At 35.5% G+C, this 23,461-nt stretch overlaps 1 protein-coding gene across 5 annotated transcripts in view; it reads left to right on the plus strand.

Moving 5' to 3' along the window:
* The first annotated feature begins 585 nt into the window (after positions 1–585).
* Positions 586–23,461, plus strand: part of CCB4 (cofactor assembly of complex C) — a 232,252-nt gene continuing 209,376 nt past the window's right edge. For 2 of the 5 annotated variants that reach the window (XM_089832879.1, XM_089832894.1), the window contains exons 1-2: positions 589–835; positions 914–1,107. In XM_089832879.1, the coding sequence (XP_089689005.1) occupies positions 701–835; positions 914–1,107 (329 nt within the window). In that variant the 5' untranslated portion in view covers positions 589–700. Of the gene's footprint in view, positions 836–913; positions 1,108–23,461 lie in introns of all 5 variants that reach the window. The other 3 variants (XM_089832863.1, XM_089832886.1, XM_089832872.1) reach the window with 3 other exon arrangements.

The raw sequence follows: 23,461 nt of genomic DNA on the forward strand, positions 1-23,461 counted from the left end.
TGTTAATTGCTCTATCATACTATTAATTTGAGATTATATTTTCTATCATGTAATATTTTATTATATAATTTTTATTCTTGTTCATTTAGGATTTTTGAAATTCAAAGCATTATATTTTATATCATATGCTGGAATGGAAGTAAAATCTATGAAGTCTATTCCTTGATCAAAATCTAATTGATAATTATGTCCACTTTTTGTCCCTATACTCTATACTCTTATGGACTTATGTTGCCTGCACAAAAACATGCAACTTCTAGTAAATACAAATGCTGAATTATAGTTATCTTCAAGATTTTAAAAATGATTTTCCTAAATAACTTCATTTGTTCAATCTATTTTTGTGACATTAAATTAATTTTGATTAGTATAAAGATATCTTCTTTAAAAATATATAGTAGAATTAGTAAGTATATTTAATATTCTTTGAATAATTTTAAATAATTCTTTTTATTTTATTTTTATAAACTTAAATATATGAATATATACAAATAGGTGACATAAATCACATCTATTAATTAAAGCAAGAAAATAGTGGTCAGAAAATACAGCCAAAATTAAATTATTAGAGATTCAAAGTGTTGGTTGAGCAATATCCATTAGTTTACCGAAAGGAAAAAAAAAGTTTTCCATTACTAAATTGGACAAGGCAGGGAGTCAGTTTTGAGTTTAGTTTTGGCTGGAGAAGATCAATGTAGGAATGATGTTGGTCCGTGTTTGCAGCTGCAAGTGTTTCAGTATTTCTTTAGGTAACTTGAAGGGACCACGTTTCATGCTTTCGACAACGCCATTTTCGAAATCTTATCCAGTTCTGATGGCTATGCCAACAAGCCAGGTCTCTCCCTACAACACAATGTTTCTAATTGTGCGAATATTATCATGTGCTGTCATTTACTTGAACTTTGATTTGAAGGAGAAGGGTACGGGGAAGGAGGAGAAGAAGAGGTATAGAGGACCAATTCCAAAGAAGAATGAATTTGAGGAATGGATATGGAAGAACGAGAATGTGGTTCGGTCATCACCTATATATATTGGGTGTATGTCGCTAGCCGCCGTAATCCTCAATCGCAGCTTATCAGAAATCTCTCCAATTGCCGATGCCAGCAGGTAACCATTTTCTTCTTCAAGTTTCAAAACAGCTCATGGCAATATCTCTACTACACCTGCATTTTTCTACGAAATAGGACTTTTTGATAAAAAAGAATCGTTAATATCTCACCAATTCTTCAATTTCTTTTTTGGAAACATGTCGTGGCATTATCTCCAGTATACTAGCATTCTCCGAGGAAATGGTGTTTCTTAAGAAAAAACCAATAGCTAGATCTCGTCAATATATAATTGTTCACAAACTAATTTCTCATAATTTTTGGACATTTTCAAATGTAGGTTCCTTCAATTTCTTTAATTCATCTGGATAATTATACTCGAGACAATAATGTTCCTATAAATTTGATCTGATAGTTGTCATCGAGATTTTTTTTCTTGAGACTTGAATGTAGCCGAAATTTTACTGGACAACAAAAGCTTGAAGCTCTCTATTTGTTTTTTCCTCTAGAATTTGCAGAAATGTATTGCATATAACATAAATCTTAAGGATTTTTAGATTATTGTTATCTTAATTGATTAAGCCGGGATTCTATTGATGTCTTCACTCACGAGGATGAGCAAACTACATATATCGAGAATATTGGCATGCCAGCCAAACATTAACAAACTAGAGCAGAGAAATCCGACTGCTTCGTCACTGAAAAACATAGAGATTACTAACTGAACTATCTAGAGCCAACAAAAGCTAGCAAGGAGACGAACTAACAACAGTTACGTGTAAAACATTAAACATAAAGTATAGTAGAACCTCCGGACCCTAATTGAGCTTGGAAACTTCCCACACGCACACCACTTGCATATTGATTGTTATTACAAAGGAAATCTTTACAAGTTACAGGTTACTCTGCCTAAGTTGAGGAGAGGGACTTTCAGATAGCCATCCACCTGCTTGAAGTGGACTCCCCAGATAGCTTCTATATGCTGTCATCCTGCACAGAGTATCACCTTCCAGCAGGGGAAGATTGAAAGCGTTTGTGACTTATAATTTACCTCTGTACCATCATTAATTGTAAGCACCTAAGTGGTGTACAATTTCACAATTTTTTAGCACCCGCTTTGATGAATTTTCATTATAGTTTTAACATTGTATATAGGACTTTATAATTGCACTTAATTAACACCAAAATTGAAATATGTGTCCTCTTTCACTTCAATCTTGTTTAAAATTGAGGTAAGCCCTTATTTCTAAGTGTGCTCCTCTGTCTTCCGTGGACAATAATTCATATCATCTCCTAGGCCCTATGTAACCATTTGTGACCTCGGTGTTTTGTCCTGACCTCAAAACTAGCTGTTGGTTCTTATTTCACATCCCTTGATCTCTCGAGACCTATAGTTCTAATTTGGGCCTGAAATGGGTGAAACAAATGTTTGAAAAGTTCTGTTTGTGGGTACACAATGTTTGAAATGTTCTATTCTTGGGTACAAAATGTTTCAAATGTTTTATACCCTAGGCTTTGGGCCCAAATTTAAATTAGGTTCCCATCTTAGTGATTTAGCGAAGGATTGGGATCGATAGTAGGCTCTCTCAATTTTGGTATGGTAAATCAATGTTGTATTAAATAGAGGAGATATATAGATTTACAAAGACAATGTTTCTAAAAGAAACAGTTGTGAACTAAAGAAGAAAATAGGAACTATCTAATAAACTAAAGACTAAGTTAGATCACTATTAAAGAAACATTACAATATTCTAATACCCTTCCTTAATAGTTATCGTCTAATTATCTTTTAAAAGACCCTACATGTCTCATGGTCATATATTCCTTAGAACATTTTGTTGTTGTTGAGATTGTCCTTGGATCTGCAGAATGTCAATGACCAAGAGTAGCCAAAATCCGTCTAGAAAAAATAGAGACGAATGTTAAGCAATAAGAGACAAGAGCTTGCCACTTAGATGAATCTACCATGAGCCCCCTCCAGAAGCTAAAACTTTTGACCTTAAATGATCACAAAATGTCCAACTTGATGTTGTCTAATAGAGTTGTCCCTCCCTGTAGCTAGAGGCACACATTGAGAACAACTACCACGATTTTGAGAAAAAAATCAGCAAACCCTCCAAATTTTTGTGGAAGAGCACAATGCCCTAGAATAGATTGCAAAAAGTCATAATTTTTGAGGCAAAAATCGCCAAACCCTCCAAATATATGTAGAAGAGTATGATGCCCCGAAATAGGTTGCAAAATGTTATGTTTTTTGAGGAACAAATTGTTAAACCCAAGATTACAAATCATCATTTTCTTTGGAAAAATGGTAAAACCCACAAAGGAATCCCACATGACTTTACAAATTATAGAATCTAGAAATGATTTTTGAGGGGGAAAAAAAAAAAAACCAGACAACTGACACAATATCTGAGACATGGATTAACATACAAAACATTATTTTTAAGGAAAAATGATAAATCCTTTCTAGAAAGTAGAGAGCCCTCCTTGACGAGAAAAACCTTAATATTTAAGGAAAAAATCATTAACCCAATTTTTTTTCAAGTGAAAAAATTATAAAAAACCCACCAGAATTGCTTTAAAAGGAAAAAAAAGTAATGAAAACCAATCAAATTTTTTTGAGGCAAAGAATTATGAGAACCCTTAAAAAATGTTTCGAGGAAACATTTATGAAAACTCATAAAAAATATTTTAAGGGAAAAAATTATGAAAACCCATCAAAGAAACTTTTATGTGGCAAAACACGAGATTTTGCATGCTAAACAACATATGCAAACAATTTACAACTCATAACAAGCACATGCAAGTCATGCAACAAACATAAAATATATGCAACCCTTGAAAATTAGGGACTTTTGCTCAAATTAAGAAATCGTGCGATCAAAATGCTCAACTATACTCGTGATTTTCAGCACAAAGCTTCAAAGATGAACCACAAAATTTTCATAAAATACCTCCAAAGATTTTTTTAAAAAAAATTGGAAAACAAATTTCTGGACAGAAATTCCATATCATAAGAGGCTCGATTTTTTCTTTAAAAAAATCGCCAATTTTTTAAAATCCCATTGACTTGCTCTCATACCATGTTATAGTAAATTGATGCTGTATTAACTAGAGGAGATGAAATCTCCTTATATACATTTACAAAGACAATATTTCTAAATGAAACAACTGTGAATTAAAGAAGAAAATAGAAACTACCAAGTAAACTAAAGGCTTACTAAGATGACCATTAAAGGAACATTACAATATTCTAATAAATTTTATCTCGTGATTTTGTATAAAAGCAAGTTTCACACTTCATTTTGGCATGATGGAAGCAATTATATGGTTGTAGCCCCAATTTGAGGACAGCCCATGAAATGAAGACTTACGAATTAAGACTACATCAATCTTCTATCAAGCATTCAAAACATTTCCAGCATTAAGACGGAGCTACTACTGGTGATGAGCCTGACTGGCTCACTCTAAAACCAAGCTGTAACTAACAAAATTTTGTTGTATTTTTGACATGTATTTGCATTTCTTTTGTTTTTTTGGGTATATATGCCTTTTTTGATTTTTCCAATATGCAAGATGCTAATTTGAAAAGCTGGAAATGATTTTTATTGTATTTAAAATGTATACAATGCAAAGAGACTGAATTCATTAAATTCTAAAATAACAGTGGTATGAGTAACCTGGTCAACAAGCTGCAAATCTGGAAAGTTGTGGTAGGTCTGCAAACTCTCACATGAGGGCTAGAAAGAGTTTAGCCTGCTGGAAACAATGTTTATTATTTGCTAATAGAGCTTCAGATAACTACTATCAGTCGGATCTGAAAGTTCTCTGCAATAGCCTTTAGTTTGGCAATCAAAACTCACAAAAGCTTCACCATTATGCACACATTTGACCTTTGAATGAAGCCAAACGCCTGTACAACCTTCAATGGATCTCCCACCACCTCAGATTGCTGAAACCATGAAGAAGATTCTTGCTCTTCAAAGTCTGGAATGCTGAAACCTTTTCCACACCCAATTCCCAAGACATCAAACCAAACAAAGTCAAATGCTCAATAATTCATGAGGTCGATTTGTACTTGATGCACTCTTCTCACCCTTGGTTGATTGTGATTTTCCTTTCCATAGTAAAATGCTTGCTTTTTTTTAAAATGTCATGGCATTGACCTTGGTTTATATCATTTAATGGGAATCCCTTTCAAATAAGTCATTTAATGTTCATTAATTAAGTCACTTGGCCCCTCAATGACACTTGATAAAGTTAACTAATAACTTAATAATATAACCATTAATAACATCATTAATCCCATTATAATTTTAATATCTCATTGAGTATTCATTATGTCCCTGCCTTGTTTGAACTTGGAGGTCAGCCATTGTTTCCACTGCATGTCTAATTGCCTTACTTAAAATAGTAAGGGTCCCTCTTTAGCAACCACTAACTTATTATAGTCAGTAAATCCTTGAATACGTAATCAAATCAATGGTGCCAAGGGTTGACACAACAACTAAGGTCTGTTCAGGTGTCCTGCCAAATATAAAAATGCTGGATATATATATATCTTACTATAAATGGTAAGTGTACCAAACTTGAACCAAACGTAGAGAAATCCTAAACATTTCTAACCTTCAGAATGAGAATAAGCCTCCTAAATTGCCAACTGGAACCCTTTAACATCAATCTTAGCCTATGAGGGCTAATGATAGGCTAAAGATATCATAAACTATGGCGAGCTAAAATGGGGACATTGCAAATTGATGAGAGATCTATGCCTTGTATTTCTCCATCCAACGTCTGAGAGAATAAGGAAGTAGGATATTTTAAAATCAATTAATGACCTCTTCTTGCATGATCATCATCCACTTAGCCTTGAAAAAACAACCTCCCTACTTTTACTCCTTTGAAGACTTTGTCACCATTGGGAAAAAGAAAACTTGACCTCTTTTGCTCCAATATTCTTTCCATTGCTCAAAATTGTTACTTGAAGTGGCAGTGTGAAATACCTCTCAAGGATATTTTCTCTTGACTTTTTCCAATTGTTCCACAAGAACTTATACAAACATTTGTAAGCAAACTGATTTCTCTTTTTCCAATAGATTATATAGAAACCATATAATAGCTGAAATTAATAATGAAGATAAATCATTACGACCTAATTTCAAATAGATATGAAATACCTCTATCACAACTTTGCCTAGTTGCGAACTCCATTGCAAATCCACCAAGCAAATGGATTGTATTTGTCCAATCCACCAAGAAATTCCTTAGTTACCGATTCAGGATACGAATCCAATTCGGGCATGTGAATCGGATTCGTGGACTTGCCATTTCTTTTTCCAATTAGGGTTGGTGAATATATATATCTCTAATGAGAGAGCCAAATAGAGAGCAAATTTGAGGTGAACTATTTTTGGATATGAAATAAATGGGTCATTTTAGGGTTAGAAAGCAAAAAAATATTAAAAAAGTCATTAAATAAGTTAGACCCACATAAAACCTTGGCCTACCTATTGATCCTTGAGGATTTGTGTTGGATCTTTGAGGATTCGTGCTGGATTCATGCTTACTTGAGCAGGATCCTTGTTTTACACAGTGGATTCGTCCGGATTCGTGAGCTACGAATCCAGACAAATCCACTGTGTAAAACAAGGATTTTGCCCGGATCAACATGAATCCAAGCACGAATCCGGATTTGGATTGGTTTGAATCTAGATTCGACCTCTAGGGCACAAATCCAGTAACTAAGATCAGAAATTCTAAAGATTTTCTGGTACACGTACCCACGTACCTAAGTACTGGGTACTCAGTGTAGAGCATCATAGCTAACGACCTTGATTAAGATTTTTGATTTGTTTTTGGTTTTTGTTTGGGCATCAACTTGTTGTTTATCAAGCTTAATTCAATACGTAATTAGTTTGAAACTTTGACACAATACTGATTAATAGTAAACTTTATCATTGTTCAAATCATAATCAATTAAGGGTGCTCCCCTTAATGCCACAAACACATAACAAATACAAAAAAATAACAACAATTTGCGAAAAAAAAATATGGGCTTCTTATTATCGCCGCCCATCTGGGGCCTCTAAGGCCTTCAACACTGAGCTTGAAGTTTTTGTACCAAAATCGTATACCAAAAATCTGCAATAAGTTCACGAATGCTCATGATATGACAATGAGCCTCAACTGGTAGGCTGATATATCCAAGATGAACACCCACCTCTAAAATAAGGATATTATGAGCTCGTATGATTGACTTACTAAGGAGAAATCCTTCATAGACAACAACTCTGGACAGAGACAACCCTTATTCAAGAAACAAAAAGGAAATATTTTTGGGTGATACAAGGTTGCTCTTACACCCAAGATGCTCCTGCATCAGACACCCGAGGTAATTTGAGATGTGACCTCATCACGTCTCAGGTGTTCAAAGGAAAACCAAAACAGTTAAATTCCTCCCTTGCTAGCCATAATGAATCTTCTACTGGTTTCCCTTTCCATTTGACTAGGCACTCTTCATAAGTTCCGTTCCTTGTACTTTTTCCAACACGACTGTCCAGTATCTCCATTCTCCTTTGTGGCCGAACTAGTTGCTGGAATACTCCACTGTGCTTCTACAACTTTCTCTCGATCACCTCCTTCATGATATTCTTTTCACTATCTTGCACAGTCCAAACTTCTTCATATTCGGCTCATTATATGTACCTACTAGAAAAAGCTCCTTTCTCTAATGAATTATGACTTCATCTCCAATCTGAAATTCCTTTTACCTCCTTTTCACATCCACCTTAGCCTTGTACTGTGTATTCATCTTAACAATGTACTTCCTAACCTCCTCATGGATGTTCTTCAAATCTTTAGCAAATCCTTTTGCTTCAACACCACTTATTTCTCCTTTATCCAATTGCTTCAATTCAAAAGCATTTCTGTGACTGCGCTCATATACAATCTGGAATGGTGATTTACTAGTACTCCTATTGATAGAATTATTTTATGGAAATTCTGCTTGTGGTAAAATTAGATCCCAGCCCTTTGGTTTATCTCCAACCAAGCATCTCAACAATTCCCCAAACTCTGGTTCACTTCTATTTGTCCATCAGTCTATGGATGATGTGATGAACTAAACTTTAAATCCATCTTCAATTTCTTTCACAATGTATGCTAGAAATACCCAACAAACTTGGTATCTTGATCTGAAACTATACTCTTTGGTAGACCATGTAGTCTCACCACTTCTTTAAAAAACAACACCATATGAACAACATCACTAGTCTTCTTGTAGTGAATGAAATGTGCCATTTTTGAAAATCTGTCAACCACCACAAATATTGAATCATGCCCTCGCCGTGTTCTTGGTAAACCAAGAACAAAATTTATGTTGAATCCTCCCACGGCTTCTCTGGTATAGGTAATGGCTGATACAACCTAGTATTCTGCTTCACTCCTTTTTCCATTAGACATACTCTGCAACTCTATACAAACTTCTTGACATCTTGCTGCAATTGTGGCCAACAATAATTCTTAGCAACCAAGCAATGGTTTTATCTCTACCAAAATGTCCAACCAATCCTTCACTATGCTTCTCCTTAATGAGATTCTCTGTCATAGAACTTCTGGTAATGCACAGTTGACTTCCCTTGAACACCATACCATCTTGGATAATGAAATCCAACCACTTTGTCTTGTCAAGTGTAACAAGTTCTGTACAAGCCTTCCAAGCTTCACCAAATTTAGGATCCTCTGCATATAAACTCTTGAGTTCCTTTAACCCTATCACCTCAACCTGCATCTTTGTTAGCAAAAGTTGTTTTCTATTAAGAGTATCTGCAACTCTATTAGACTTCTCTCTCCTGTTTCAAAACAAATGTATAACTCTACGAAAACTCGACCCATTTCAAATGCCTTTGGTTCAGTTTTCTCTAACTATTCAAATATTGCAAAGCTTGATGATCAATATACAAAACAAACTCCTTAGGAAGAAGATAGTGTCTCCACTTTTTCAATGCCTGAACTATAGCATCAAATTCCTGATCATAAACATAATACTTTCTTTTGGCATCATTCAACTTCTCACTCAAATAGGCAACAGGTCTACCTTCTTGACTCAAAATAGCTTCTCTTGCAGTATCGCTTGCATCACAGTCTACTTGAAACACCTTGTTAAAACTTGGCTGCTCTATAACTTTATGTTTCAACAGATTAAAACTCTTATCTGCTCCTACAGTCCACCTAAATTCTTTTCTATCCCCTCTCATTGTTTCAGTCAAAACTTTCCACAAATACTACTAAAACCTCTGATAAACTTTCTGTAAAAACTAGCCAGCCCACGGAAAGATCTTACCTCAATCACACTCTTTGGAGTAGGCAATTCAAGGACAACCTTTACATTTTGAGTATTCATTTTTAGACCTTCCGCTAAAACTACAAATCCTAGATACACCAACTCCTTCACAAAACTACACCTCTTCAAATTTATTAGCAACGTTTCTTCCTTTAACTTATCAAATAGCTTATGAATGTGCATCAAATGCTTCCTCCAATGTCTTATTAAAGATCAATTATCATCTAGGTAAACATTGACAAACTTACTTAAAAACTCCTTTAGTACCTCATTCATGAGCCGCAGGAAAGTGCTTGGTGCATTGGTTAGCCCAAAAGGCATGACTAACCGCTTCTACAATACTTCCCTTGTCTGTCTTCCACTCATCTCCTTCTTTGATGCAAATCTGATGATACCCACTCTTCAAATCTATCTTTGTGATGTACACAACTCCACTCAAACAATCCATAATATCATCCATCCGCGGTGATGCAAATTTGTACTTCATTGTGATCTTATTGATAGCTCGAGAATCTGTAAACATCCTACATTCTCCATTCTTCTCTAGTACCAATACTGTTGGTACAACACATGGACTTAGACTCTCCCGAATCAACCCTTTCTACATTAACTAATGCACTTCTCTGTTTAACTCCTCACTTTCTGCTAGTGTCATTCTATGAACTTCCTCATTTTACAAATTGGCTCCTGGAATCAAGTCTATTTGGTGACTGATCTTCCGCATTGGTGGTGATTTATCAGATACATTATCTGACACAATATCTGGAAACTATTCCAACAAATCTGCAACTTCTGCATGCACTTCCTCAACTTCTTTATCATCTTTTGGAATTAGAGCAAAACACATATGGTCATGCCTCATACCCTCGAGAAACTGCTTTCCATCAACAACACATTCTAGGAGCACTACATACTTTTTCATTTGTATCCTTCAATGGCTTCAGCCTATGTTTCACCCCATCCTTTGTCAGTGTGTAGGTATTTGCACGCCCATCATGTACAACATGCCTGTCAAACTGCCACGGCCTACCCAACAACATATGACATATGTCCATAGGTATGATATCACAAAGCACCTCATCCTGGTAGCTTCCAATCTTGAATTTATGAGGCATTGCTCATTAACTATGACCTTGTGGTCATCTCACACCTAGGCAATATGGTACGAATGCAAGTGTTTTTGCCTCCTCAGTTTTAACTTTTTGACCATCTCTTCTAAAACTAGATTATCAATACTTCCACCATCAATGATCACATCGCATCACTTATCTTCATATTTTCACCTTGTGTGAAACAAACTCCTTTGACCAAGTTTATTCTCACTACTCAGCAGGGCTCTTCTGTTAACTAGGACTTATCCTCTTTCAACATCTTCAAAATGTGATGATGTAATTGTTGGAAACCATTGATTAATTGTGTAGTCTTGATGTTACACAAAATGTCATATCATTGCCAGTTAATGTATGCCAAGCTCACTCGGGCATTGAAGACAGTTTCCTATGTTTGCCAAGCATTCCAAAGTTTTCCTAGTTCAGAAGACAGCTACCGAGTTCACTTGGGCGACAAAGGAAAGTTTGCAGAAGTTGAGTGTTAACCAAGCTCACTCGGTTAATGAAGGAAATGTTGGATGGAACTAGTGTTAACCGATCTCACTCGGTTACGAGAGGAACTTTGTGAATATGTAGTGTTAATTGAGTTCACTTGGTTAACACAGGAAAATCACTTTGAGTTAGTACCTACTGAGCAGGGTCGGCTAATGAAAGATTTTCTTGTTTTAGCATATTGAGTTCAATTAAATTGTTTGTTGGTTCTAGCCGACTGAGGTGATGAATATCAATTTATTTTAAGTTGTATTCACACCGACTTGACAATATGTAAGTTATTTATACAAGGTCAAGTTGAGGATTGAATGTGTGGAACTTAGTTGAAGATTTGATGATGCGTAGAGGAAAGAAATTAGAAGGATAAACAAAATATCCTTGATGAGCTGCAAAGATACATTTGATCAGGGAGGATAAAGTATACAAGCCAAAATTGAGATCTGTAATCGAAAATTTAGTTGCATCAAAAATTAGGTCATTTCATTGTTACCTTCTAACCATTGTAGCAGTGATCTAAATCTCTTAACAGAGTTCGCTTAACAGCTATTTATAAATCCTCTAACAAGGTGGCATTTCTATTGAATTGTCTAAAGACCTCTAACAAGGCCACTCCTAACAAGGTGATTAAATCCTTTAATTGGGTCACACCTAACAGTGTGTTTTGTAACCTTTAACAAAGTTGGCTCCTAACAGGGCTCACTTCAGAAGAGTGAAAATCAGTAACTAGTTGTAATTGGTGGTTTTCCCAAATTGGGTTTCCACGTTAAATCTTAATGTCAATTGTGTTCATGCTATTTCTTTTATGTGTATACAACTAAGTTAAAGTATGATCAATCATAGATAATATCTTAAGATTTTCATTATAAGCATTTGCCAAGTGCCTGTATAACTGCCGAGTTACAATAGAGTTCTATTTACACTGAATTTTGATTTGTATTGACATTTAAGGGATCTGGGAAATATTTTCGTAGTAACTGATTCACCCCTCCCCTCTTAGTTACTCTTATATTTTCAATAGTAATATCCTCGTCATAAAATAGATTATTAGTCAAACTATTATTAATGGGTCGATTGATTCAATACATCTCGGACCTAGTCTTGTTTTGTTTCCATAGTTTGTGTTGCCTTCGGCTATCTTTATACACAGAAAGTTTTTCTCGACAAGTATTTAAGCATGGCTTATAGGTAGTCTTTTAAGCAAGCATTTTGGATTATTTCTTTGTACCGCAAATTCCTGTTGGAGTTCTAGATTGTTCGCTATTTTGGAAGTGAAAGATCTTCCCTATTTAGCTTGTGTGGTTTTGGTGGGATTGTACCCTCACCTTATTTTGTTGTTGCATGTAATACTTCGCTTGGATCTGGCAAATTGGAGCACCATCTTTTGGCAAATACTAATTGAAGGTTACTTGTGTTCTAATTTCCATTATTGTTTGGTTCTATCTGATGAATTTGGTTCTATCTGATGAATTTGGATCTCTAAGTTTAGATTGCATTATTGAGTCTTTCCTCCATCCATACACCATTCATCTTTCTGTACTCTAGGAGAATAGACAAACAAGACAATACACCATTGTACGACATCCTTGTATTTTGTACGACCTTCCTGTTGCATAGTATAATTGAATGTACGACCTTCGTATTGTATGGTATCTTTGATTGTACAACCTTCCTGTTGCACATACATCCATTCATGCTGTACTTCTTCTCCCCTACCTCCACCATACAACAAATTGATCCACCGTACAACCCTGCCATTTACCACCGTACGGCCTATCTTGGCCACAGTATGGACCATTCTTATTCCCACCATACAGCTGAACGCTAACCCTACACACCCAGTCCCTGACCGTACACCTTCTATGTCCTCTCTCCCCACCGTACGACCCCTTTCATCAACTTGGCATAGTGGAAATTAGTGGTCATTGAAGGAAAAAGGAATCACTACGCCTCCTACTGGGAAGTGGATCATTATAGATGATTTGGCATCTTTATCAACATGCGCAACTGTGGCCTGACCTTTTGTTCTCTGATCTATCCTTCCTTGGCGTTGGGAACATTTAAATGCTCTACGCCTTTCTTCTCCATAGTGAAAACAATTTCTATGAAAACCTTCTCTTCCAGATCCTTGCCCTCTACCTCTTCCTTTTTGATCTCTATTGTTTTGATCATGGAAATGATTGAAATTGTTTCCCCTCTGGTTCTGACCGCTACCGCCAGCCTCATTTTTGTTCTTTTGATCGTCATTTCGGCCTCCATAAGTCCGTTCACCAGATATTCCATGATGACATCTTCCACTTTTTTGTTATCAAACTTTTTGTTCAACTTTTCCTCAACTCTTAGGGCAAATTGGTATGCCTCTTCAATAATGTTCATTTGGACCAGACTCAATTCCTCTTGAATACTTGGCCTCAACCCATTAAGATAACAAACAACTTTCTCTTTTATTAGCTTTCGCATGGCTAGTTCTGATGAGAATTTTGCAGAACTCCTCGGCATACTGTTGAATAGATCTTCCCGCTTTCTACAACCCTTGCATTTTATTTATTGAATCCAACTCATAATCCACAGGAATGAATTGTCACTTCAATTTAGCTATTATCCGATCCTATCTAGTGATTTAATCTTTTTCTCTTCTATTTCACTCCAATTGAATCTCCTGCACAATATCTTCGCATGACCCTTCAGGTTGGCCTTTGCAAATTTGACCCTATCAGGATCCTCAATATCTTCATACTCAAAGTATTCGTCCAATTGGTTGATTCAATCGATCATCTCCTCTGGGTTAAGATTTCTCGAAAATGTGGGAACCTCAAACTTAGGTCTTTTTGCAATCTTGGACATGGGCCTAAAAAACCTCTCTTCTTCTAGGTTCAGAATTGCCTTTTCTTCAACATTTTCTTTTTCTCCATCATCCTTATTTTTATCTCTTACGGCAAGATTTATTCCTCTATGCATTTGTTATTCTAATATTTGCATTTGTCTCTAGAGGACTCTAAAACCCTCAGGTGTAACATTATGACTCTTCCACCACGCTATCTTCGTGGAGATATTTTCGTGCTTTTGCTGAAACCCTAGTGCATATTGTCTCACAATTGACGATTTGTCTACACGCTTAGCCCAAACCACGGTCATGGTGCAACTGCTTTATAGTCGGCGATCTATTTACACACATAATAAATCCTCTGATATCACTTGATGAAGGGTGCTCCCCTTAATACCACAAACACATAACAAAAATAAAAAAAAAAACAACAATTTGTGAGAACAAAATATGGGCTTCTTATTGTCACCGCAAATGCGGAATTACAAAATTTTGAAATACAATATGCAAACCCACATGGGCGCCTTCTTTACAATAATTTGTAATATAGAGCTGCAAACTATCACCCAGAGCTATTGTAGACAATGTACGAGCATTCCTTATATGGGCAGTTTTTCACCATCTGGAAAGTTTCGAGACATCAAACCCTAACCCTTGAGATTGACTAACCCTAGAATAACATATAGAGTGGGCCCGATACGCCTTTGACACTTATTTTGGAAATTTTGGTCAGCCCTATTTTTAAATTTCTACACATGCAGAAATTTAGTTCTGATTCCAAAGGTTTCATACAAATTCATAAAATTTTTACATCTTAGTCTAGTTTATGCATGTTAAAATCATGTTCATTATGAGCCAAAATAATAACAAATGTCCTTGTATTATTCATTCCGAATATAAATGCTGAAAATAAAATTCTCTCACACAAGTGACTGTGAGAGTAGTTCCTTACTTGCTGATATATATTCTACTTTACAAAAAATAAATGATAGAAAAGAAAGCAAAAAGAGTAGAAAGTCATGGGCACCAGTCATTGCCTGTAATGATTGGTTGGCTTCCGTCCATCCGCTTCCACTCGTCTACTGCCTCGAGCCGCGTTTCATCCATGTATCCAAACCCTGCATTCATAAAAAATTGTTAGATCTAATGGCTCTAAGCAATGCAAGTGTATCATTTCACCTCATTCATCTTTTCTATCATGCCATTCATTTTCATAAAATAAAACATATATCAGCAAGGAAGGAAATGTTTTCAAGACAAAATGCTTTACTACTAACATGTTTGTTCCTTGTGCAGCGTCCTATTTCTAATGGGTATGTGGATATAACAGTAGCCTCCCACGAGGGCTATTGAGACCGATGTACCCCTTAGAAATAGAATCTATGAAACTGATCAAGACAAATAAGATAGGAAAGCATAATATTAAAGGGACCTGTATTCATCATGCATGAAACCTTTTATTATCACATTGTAGATTGCACAATAGAAGGACACAAGAGAGGCACTAAATCAGCAGTAATAAATCAAAGCAAAGATGTTGCAGCAATAGTCATAAAGGCACTTCGATATCAAATCGGAAAAGTGTCATGAGTCATTCACTTATGGTGTTTTTGGTAAAAGTGAAAAGAGTAAAAGAGATAAAGCTTTCAAATTTTCCAAGCAAGTGAACACATTGAGCTATATTGTCATTTTAAAATTTGGAAAGGATTCATAGCAGACATTTTAATCATTAATAGCAGTAAAGGAGGAGCAAAATGCTTTCAAAAATATGAGAAACAAGCTACAGGAAGATCTAGTCCGGGATTATGATAAAATTTGATGAGTTTTCCAGTTTTCTTCACAGAATGGCAATAGAAATCAAAGGGGAAATCACATGTATTAGAACAGTAATAAATTTTAGAAAGCAGCTTATAATAAACGGAAGTACACTTTTTATCAAAGTAAAATACAAAAGAAGTAACTTGTGATTGCAACTATGACATGAATGGCGGCTTCAGCATCATGAAATAATCAAGCAGAATTATTACAGGCTGAATACTTGCAAGAAAACCATACCAAGAAAAGAGAAATGTATGAAGTCCTCAATTTTACTGCAAAAGATCAAAGAGAGCCATTCTAGCATCAAAAAGAATGAAGACGATTCTATTGATGGATCACCTAGAAAGAGGAAATATGTTACAGAATATGTAATAACTTGTACGCATAAAAATGACATGGAAAAACTCATGTACAACAATCAAGTGTTTAACTCCATCAAAGGAAATAAGCAAGCTTTCTTTCATACATGGTGGTTTACAACTCATGGCCATAATACACAGCAGAAGCAAAGGACTCAATTAATGGCGCTACAAATAGAGGAAGATCATTTTTAAAGCTTAAAATGGTGTCCAATAGCAAAGGCAGCAAGAATTAGTTAATAACGGTGGCCTCAATACCCTTAAATCTTCTTAGAAATTATAATGGAATTTTATCCTTCGTGTCACAAACTATAACTCTAAGCAATAGGGGAAGAAGGAGAATATCCAATAGAAAATTTGCAAAATATTTATCCAGTATAGAAAACAAAGCGTGAATTCATTTAAGCACGATGGTTTTTCTATCAAATACCATGGAATTGTGATTTCCAGCTAGCATCTCATTAGCCATGATATGAGTTAGCAAATATGGTGCGGGATCCAATGAAGAAAAACTTCAGATCAATTGCCAAAGAGAAAATAGAGAGGAGTCACGGCAGTGAGGATATCAACTACAGGCAAAACCTCCATGGTGGTGGAACATGTAAATTCAGAAATAAACAGTAAAATTTAATCTCCATTTGCACAAAACAAGTCACGACAATACCTGAGGTATTCATAGTAATGAGAAATGACAGTGGAAATAACAAATACTTTTCCAGATCGCAAAAAATAGCTCCAGAAGCTCATGATCGAGGCAGATTTACAGTTAAGGGTAATGACTAAGAAGGGAAAAAACCCAAATTCGGCTTTCAAAGAACTGCAAATGGAGGAAACAAAACCTATAAAGATACAATGAAAAGCAAGGATTTAAACTCCATATCTCCATTTTTAGCAGTAGAATCGCCATGAAATGAACAAGGAAAGAACAATCCAGCAACCTATATTTTCTTTTAAATCTGGGACAATTTAAAACACAACTATGGTAAGTTGTATACTTACATAAAACCAGATGTAAAACTCAATCATGGTGGCATAAAATGTGAATAACAGTTCTAGAAAGAGGATTCCACAGAGGCTTCGAACAACAGACTACTTCCAGCCTGAGACTCCAGATGAATAGCAATAGCAACAAGCAAAATGTGGTGACTCCAAACTCCAAGCAAAGTGTGCTCAGAAAAGAGTATTAAAACTCTCATTGAGATAATACCGGAGATTTAGAGTAGAACAGAAAAATGGCAGCCATAGCTCATGGCTTCAAACCCTACTTGTTTCATTGCCCTCAAGCTCTCCACGGCATATGCAAAATGGATGACTTTAGGTTTAAGGTGTAATATATCTTGCCCTTATTCATTTTCTATAAAATTTGAGATCTGATGCATTTGGTGGGTTTCTTTTTCCCATTATATTTTCCTTCTATATGGTCATGGGTTATGGAATTTGACTCAAGTGTTATATAACACTTGTCATGAAGGCATATCATATGTGAAATAAAAATATACAATAGTGCTTTTATAAGCTATTTTATATATTTATTGTTATGTAAAATCTTTGGAACATGTGTTAATTCTTTCTTATGACTTATTCTTTTAATTAGGACTAGCACTTATGATAAAATTGACATGTGTTTAAAGAGGGAAAGGAGGAGAAATATTAGGTGGAGACTTAGTATTTCAAATCATTTTAAATCATGAAGGATTATAGGAGCTAAGTGTAGGGTCGAATTTGGACTTTGACTAAGCATCTTGAGGGGTCTTTATGATTTGTTAGAGCATTTCATGGGTGGTTATGAGTGAGACATAGGTTCCTTTATGACTTAGTGTAGTTATCAGGCGGTGAGTCATCGTTTTAATGAGGATTGACTCCTTTTTTGGAGCCTTTTTCCATGGATTTGACCCCAAGGGGTTTGTACTTGTTCTTTTGGACTATGATTGTAAAAAGGAGTTCTGATTATGCAAAGAGGACTTTCATGACAGTTTTGTGTCCTTGAAGCTTTTTCTGCATATTTTGTAATTCGTTTTGGAGCATATTTGATACATGTACTGAATCATTTAGCGATATTCTCTGATTTGAAATTTAGTCTTAATCTTTTTTGTTACTATGTGAGTAATATCTGATTGATTAATTATCATTCTGTCTCGGCTATCACCTAGTTGTAGTTTGTACTTTTGCTTGCAGGTTATAATTTGTGTCTTTTGTTTTGGAACTGTTATGTGAATGTTTTCATGTTCCTTAACTCTCATTATAAGGACCTTATTATAAAATAGTAATGCAAGTCCGTATAAGATCTAAGTGTTGATCAATAGGAAGAGTTTCACTGTCTTGTTAATAGTCACATCTTCAGTATTCATGAATTTTGGTGTATCACCTATTAGCTAAGTTCAGTTTTAGGTTTCTTTCTGCATCTTTCTCTCTTTTCCTATTAGGTTTAGTTCGTTTTAGTTACAAGAGCTTAGGTGATTATCTCAAGGAGCCGACCTGTAACTCGAAGATCCACTCAATTCCATAGGAAAATCCCACTGACTATAAGTAGTTCAATGTTACCTGAAATTTCTAGTTCTTTTCATTAATTCTGGTTGGGTGCAAATTTTAGGACCTAACAGGCCCAACTTCAGAAGACCATAACTTTCCAACCATTGCTCTGATTGGCTATTATAACCACTATTTGAAATCCTCAGCTTTTGATCTATAGGGCTCAATTTATGCATGCTCCAATCAACCCCATTTTTGGAGCCCATCCGGGGCCTCTAAGGCCTTCAACACTGAGCTTGAAGTTTTTGTACCAAAATTGCACACCAAAATTCCGCAATAACTTTACGAATACTCATGATATGGCACCGAGCCTCAATTGGTAGGCTGATATATCCAGGATGAACATCCGCCTCTGAAATTAGGACATTCTGAGCTTGTATTACCGACTTACTAAGTAGTAAGCCTTCATAGATCTACACTAAGACAACCATTATTCAAAAAACAAAAAGAAAATATTTTTGGGTGATGCAAGATCGCTCATACACCTAGGATGCTCCCGCATCAATACTGCTATCATTTGCAATATTTCATTGTTCAATGTTATATGATTTATGATCTTCTTGTTCATGTTTAAAGTCTGCCTTCTCTGTTATGCATCTAAACACTTTTCATATATTATTGTTACAAACATATAGCAAATCTGAAACTAAAAACAATACATTACATTTGGAAACTTTATCATTGATCTTGTTTTGAAAAACCATTGTCATGACTTCTAATTTCAGATTTTCCATAAATATTATATTATAATTTAAAAAAAAAAGTTTAATATATTGTTGGCTAAAATTTTTGTACGTCACTAACTACAACTTACAAAATTGTGACTTTAGACATCATTTCATGAGATTTCTCTCTCCTCTTAGCAATAGGGGAGGCTCCCTTCTAAACATAGGTGGCTTCAATAGACACTTAACTGGAATTACAAAAAGGATGACTTTCTTGATCAATTCCTCTTCTTTCATGAATGATTTGCTTACAACTCTTAACTTTCCAACTTAACAAAAAGTGCCTTATTGCTATAATACTACTAGTGACCTTGCAATTGACGTAAGAGCAACACCAAGGACAATAATTTACTTTTTATATTTTGTGAAACCAAAATAGGAACCCAAAATCTCTTGCACTTGTCTCGAATGAAGATTCAAGAAGAACAATCAGTAAGGCACAAAGTCTCTTATTGGATACCCTCAAATTCAATAACAACATTTACAATTGAAGCCCAAAGTCTTCAACTCTAAGTGATTACAAACACTACTATCTATTACAATTTTCCCTCCTATAGCACAAAGTCTTCAAAAGTTTAAATTGACTTTGAATGCAATAGGCAACTCAAAGTCTACACGATTAAATTCAAATCCCTCTTGATCAAAGCTCCAAAATTCACAATCATTATTCAGAAAATGTCATCACATAACACCTTAAATCAATACAAAGTTTGAAAACAAGTTGCCTCTTTTATTAATAGCAATTTAGATTTACATCTAAGCACAAAAATCCTAAAGTGCACATATAAACTGGCATAATTTTTTTTTTTTTTTGCCAAAATATGATCATTTACAATGAGCTCTCTCCTTTATACAGAAAAATAGGAGAGAGAAAGGTGGAGGAAAAAGTGGAACAACCTCAACCATCTTGACTTATCTTTAACTAAATACATTGATTTTATTCAAAGTTGCATGTCTAATGCCATTGCAATTTAACTACATGAGCTGGTTGTACAGGTGCATGTTATCCTGTACTTACAACATAGATGCTCTTTACATATAACTGTCTGACTACTATTCTACTAAAAGGATATGAAAATCTGATTTGAAGTATTCACATAGTATCAGCCAGCTCTCCAAACTTCCACAGGGACTGTGTACAATTCGGGCATTTCTTTCACCGGTATGTTGTGAGATCATTGTAACCTTCCCGAGTATTGCTTGCTGCTCTAGATATCTCTTTCTTACAAATGTCCATTTGATTTTGCAGATTTTCAATGAATACTTCCAGCTTACAAATGTATCCATTACACTGATGTTGAAGTCATCCACTTCAAGCTATAAGCGGATGGCCTCTGCGAACTCTGTGAGAAGATCTTCTTGATTCTTGAGTCCGTTATCTTCAGTGATGATTTCGTATGATAGCCCTCTAAATGCCTCTCTAATCATGCTTTCTTGGTTAATTATCATGGCTATTGCTGCCTTTGCATCTTTTACAAGTCCTTGTAGAACTTTCTCTTTGTTGGTCATCACATGTGCGTAATCATGGTACATCTCAACAAATGTGATGACTTCGTACTTACACAAGACGTCCAAATCAATCTCCATCATGTTGTCCCAAGTACCAAGATTCTTGTCTAGTAACTCGAGTTGATGATTGAGTGACTTGAGAATGTCATTCAGTCCAGCAGTAGTCTCTTTCCCTTTTGTTGGTGTAACTTCTCTTGACATTGTCGAATAGTGTATGAATCGTCATGTGAAGGGTCTATGGCAAGCTTTTGATGTAAAAACACAGATTTTAGGCTTAGTATGGATAGGGAGAGTGGGTGAAATGTATGGGGATTGCGAATGAACAAATGGGTCAAGCTCAAAATGACTCAAAAATGGCTAAAATAGCCAAAAATGGGTTCTATTGGAGTGGATTGCACATGTGGACAACGAACTTTAAAATATGTAAGTGAGGAGTGAAGTGTAATGAAATGAAAACACAACATGCTTAAATAGGTGTAAGTCATTCTATGTATACAACAAGCTTGTGGGAAATTCTTCTTCATCCATAGGACAGCCACATGGAGGTTCAAAAAATGCGTATTGGTGAGACTTGCTTCCATATTAGAACGAGAGTTTATCCCCGACTGCATATGCAAGTGTGGAGTGAAATGTAATGAAATGAAAACACAGCATGCTTAAATAGGTGTAAGTCATATTATGTATTCAACAAGCATGCGGAAAATTCTTCTTCATCTATAGGACAGCCATATGGAGGTTCACGAAATGCGTATTGGCGGGACCTGCATTTGCATTCTCATGAGGGGAAAAGAGGGACTTGCTTCCATATTAGAACGAGAGTTTATCTCTGACTGCATATGCAAGTAAATGGGACGTTGCATGTGCAACTTAAAGAAGAAGACAAAAGAAAAGAAATGAAGATATATACAAAAACATGCAAATCTGAAAATGGAAATGATGAGACTTGCATATACAACACAACAAATATATACAACAAAAACCTTGTGAAAAATAACAAGGAGTCATACCGTTTTATCTAGAGGCAAGAGAAGAAGTTGTTTTAAATGCTTGTGAAAAATCTGAAAATGCAATCAAAGAGATTTCTTCGATTTAGCAAGATTGCAAGATGAAGTGTTAAATAGACTTCGAAGCTTAACTCGTTCCTTGCAAGAGATGAGTCAAAGTTCGTAGCTTGCCAAGTGTAGGAAGTTAGAGCAAAAAATTGCATCATTTTAGCAACCGTTTTGACCAAGCAATGTGTGTTAGTGTAGTTTTTTATTTTTCCTTTTTGGCTAGGTTTTTCCTACACTTTTAATAATCTCGCTTAGGTTAATAAAGCATGTCTTATTAGGTGAATGGTTGTGAGGTGTCACTTTCCTACATGTGAGCATCCATTAGCTATCTTGGGAAGATACTTTGCTATTTTTAGTCCGATAGATGGTTGCTCCTCATTGGTTGGTGTTGCCACCTCCTCCCTCTTCCTAGCCTATATAAGCATGCTACCTGACTAGTATTTGGATCTCTTGTTTTTTGCATCCTCTTAATGCTACTTTGCTTTTAGCATTTGCATTACTCTCTTGGATACTAACTCTATGTTGCTATTTTGATTTTGTATCATTTGCATTCATAGTTTAGATATTTATTCTTTGCACTAGTTTTCTGAATTATTAATCTTTTCAGATTCTAACATGGTATCAGAGCTTTTCTATGTGCAAGAGTAGATTTTAGTTTCCTTATTTGAGAGATTCGGGGGGGGGGGGGGGGGGGGGGGCTAATAAATTTTATTGTAGTTTTTTGAAAAACGAAGTATGCTCTTCTCTTGCATCTTTGGATGATCTTGAGAATCAGAAAATTTTTGACAAAAACGATTTTTTTCTGGGGTTTCAATCTCAAATCTGACAACCAACTTGCATATTTGGAGTTTTCAATTAGTATTGCAGGTTCCAGCATGCCATTGATGGACTTAGAAAGCTGATTCAGCATTTGCATGTCATATTTTGGTTGCTGGGGTCGTTTCTTAATTTTTAGAGCCGTTTTTTACTGTTAAAGGCGTCTGATTTACACTACAGCAACATCTTTTGTACATCAGCAAGAAAAACGCTTTCTGGGTTTTGTTCGCAGCCCCGAAAAACCATTTGGATATTTTTTAGATTTTGCATGTAATCTATATATTTTGTAGGATTGAGTGTAGAAAGCTATAGCCGTACCCCTCTCCGTTGGCAATCGCAAATTTGAACACAGTTTTCAAATGTCTCATTCTTGCTCATACGGACTCCGATTCTGACGATTCTTGTTATGACCTTGGCTATTTTTTTGTGCTCTATCCACTAGTGGAGTTGTTTTTTGATTTTTATGCATAAATTTTTCAAAAATTGCAGATTCTTGGCCGTAACTGTGCACAGTTCTCATTTTGGAAACTTTGAAAGATCATAACTTTCTCATACGACCTCATATCGAGGCGATTCTTTTTTTGAAAGTGCATATTTTTTGAGTAGATCACAGTGGTGCTATTTGTTTCCTTGATTATTGTGCCTAGTTTCACTTTCAACATATGCTCTTCATGAGGGTTTGTAATGCATTGAAATCAAGACCACTAAGTATTTCTTTCTAGTGGTAGTTGTAAATGCACTAAAATAAAGTGCCAAATCATATTTCTTTTGGGGGGGGGGGGGGGTTCTTTGATTGAGTAAAAAGAGGGGGCATTATCGTGGCTGGGTTCTCTTCTTTTTA

This window comes from Cupressus sempervirens, chromosome 1 (genome assembly GCF_028749045.1).
Source record: "Cupressus sempervirens isolate cs-2001-9-10 chromosome 1, ASM2874904v1, whole genome shotgun sequence".
Lineage (NCBI taxonomy): Eukaryota > Viridiplantae > Streptophyta > Pinopsida > Cupressales > Cupressaceae > Cupressus > Cupressus sempervirens.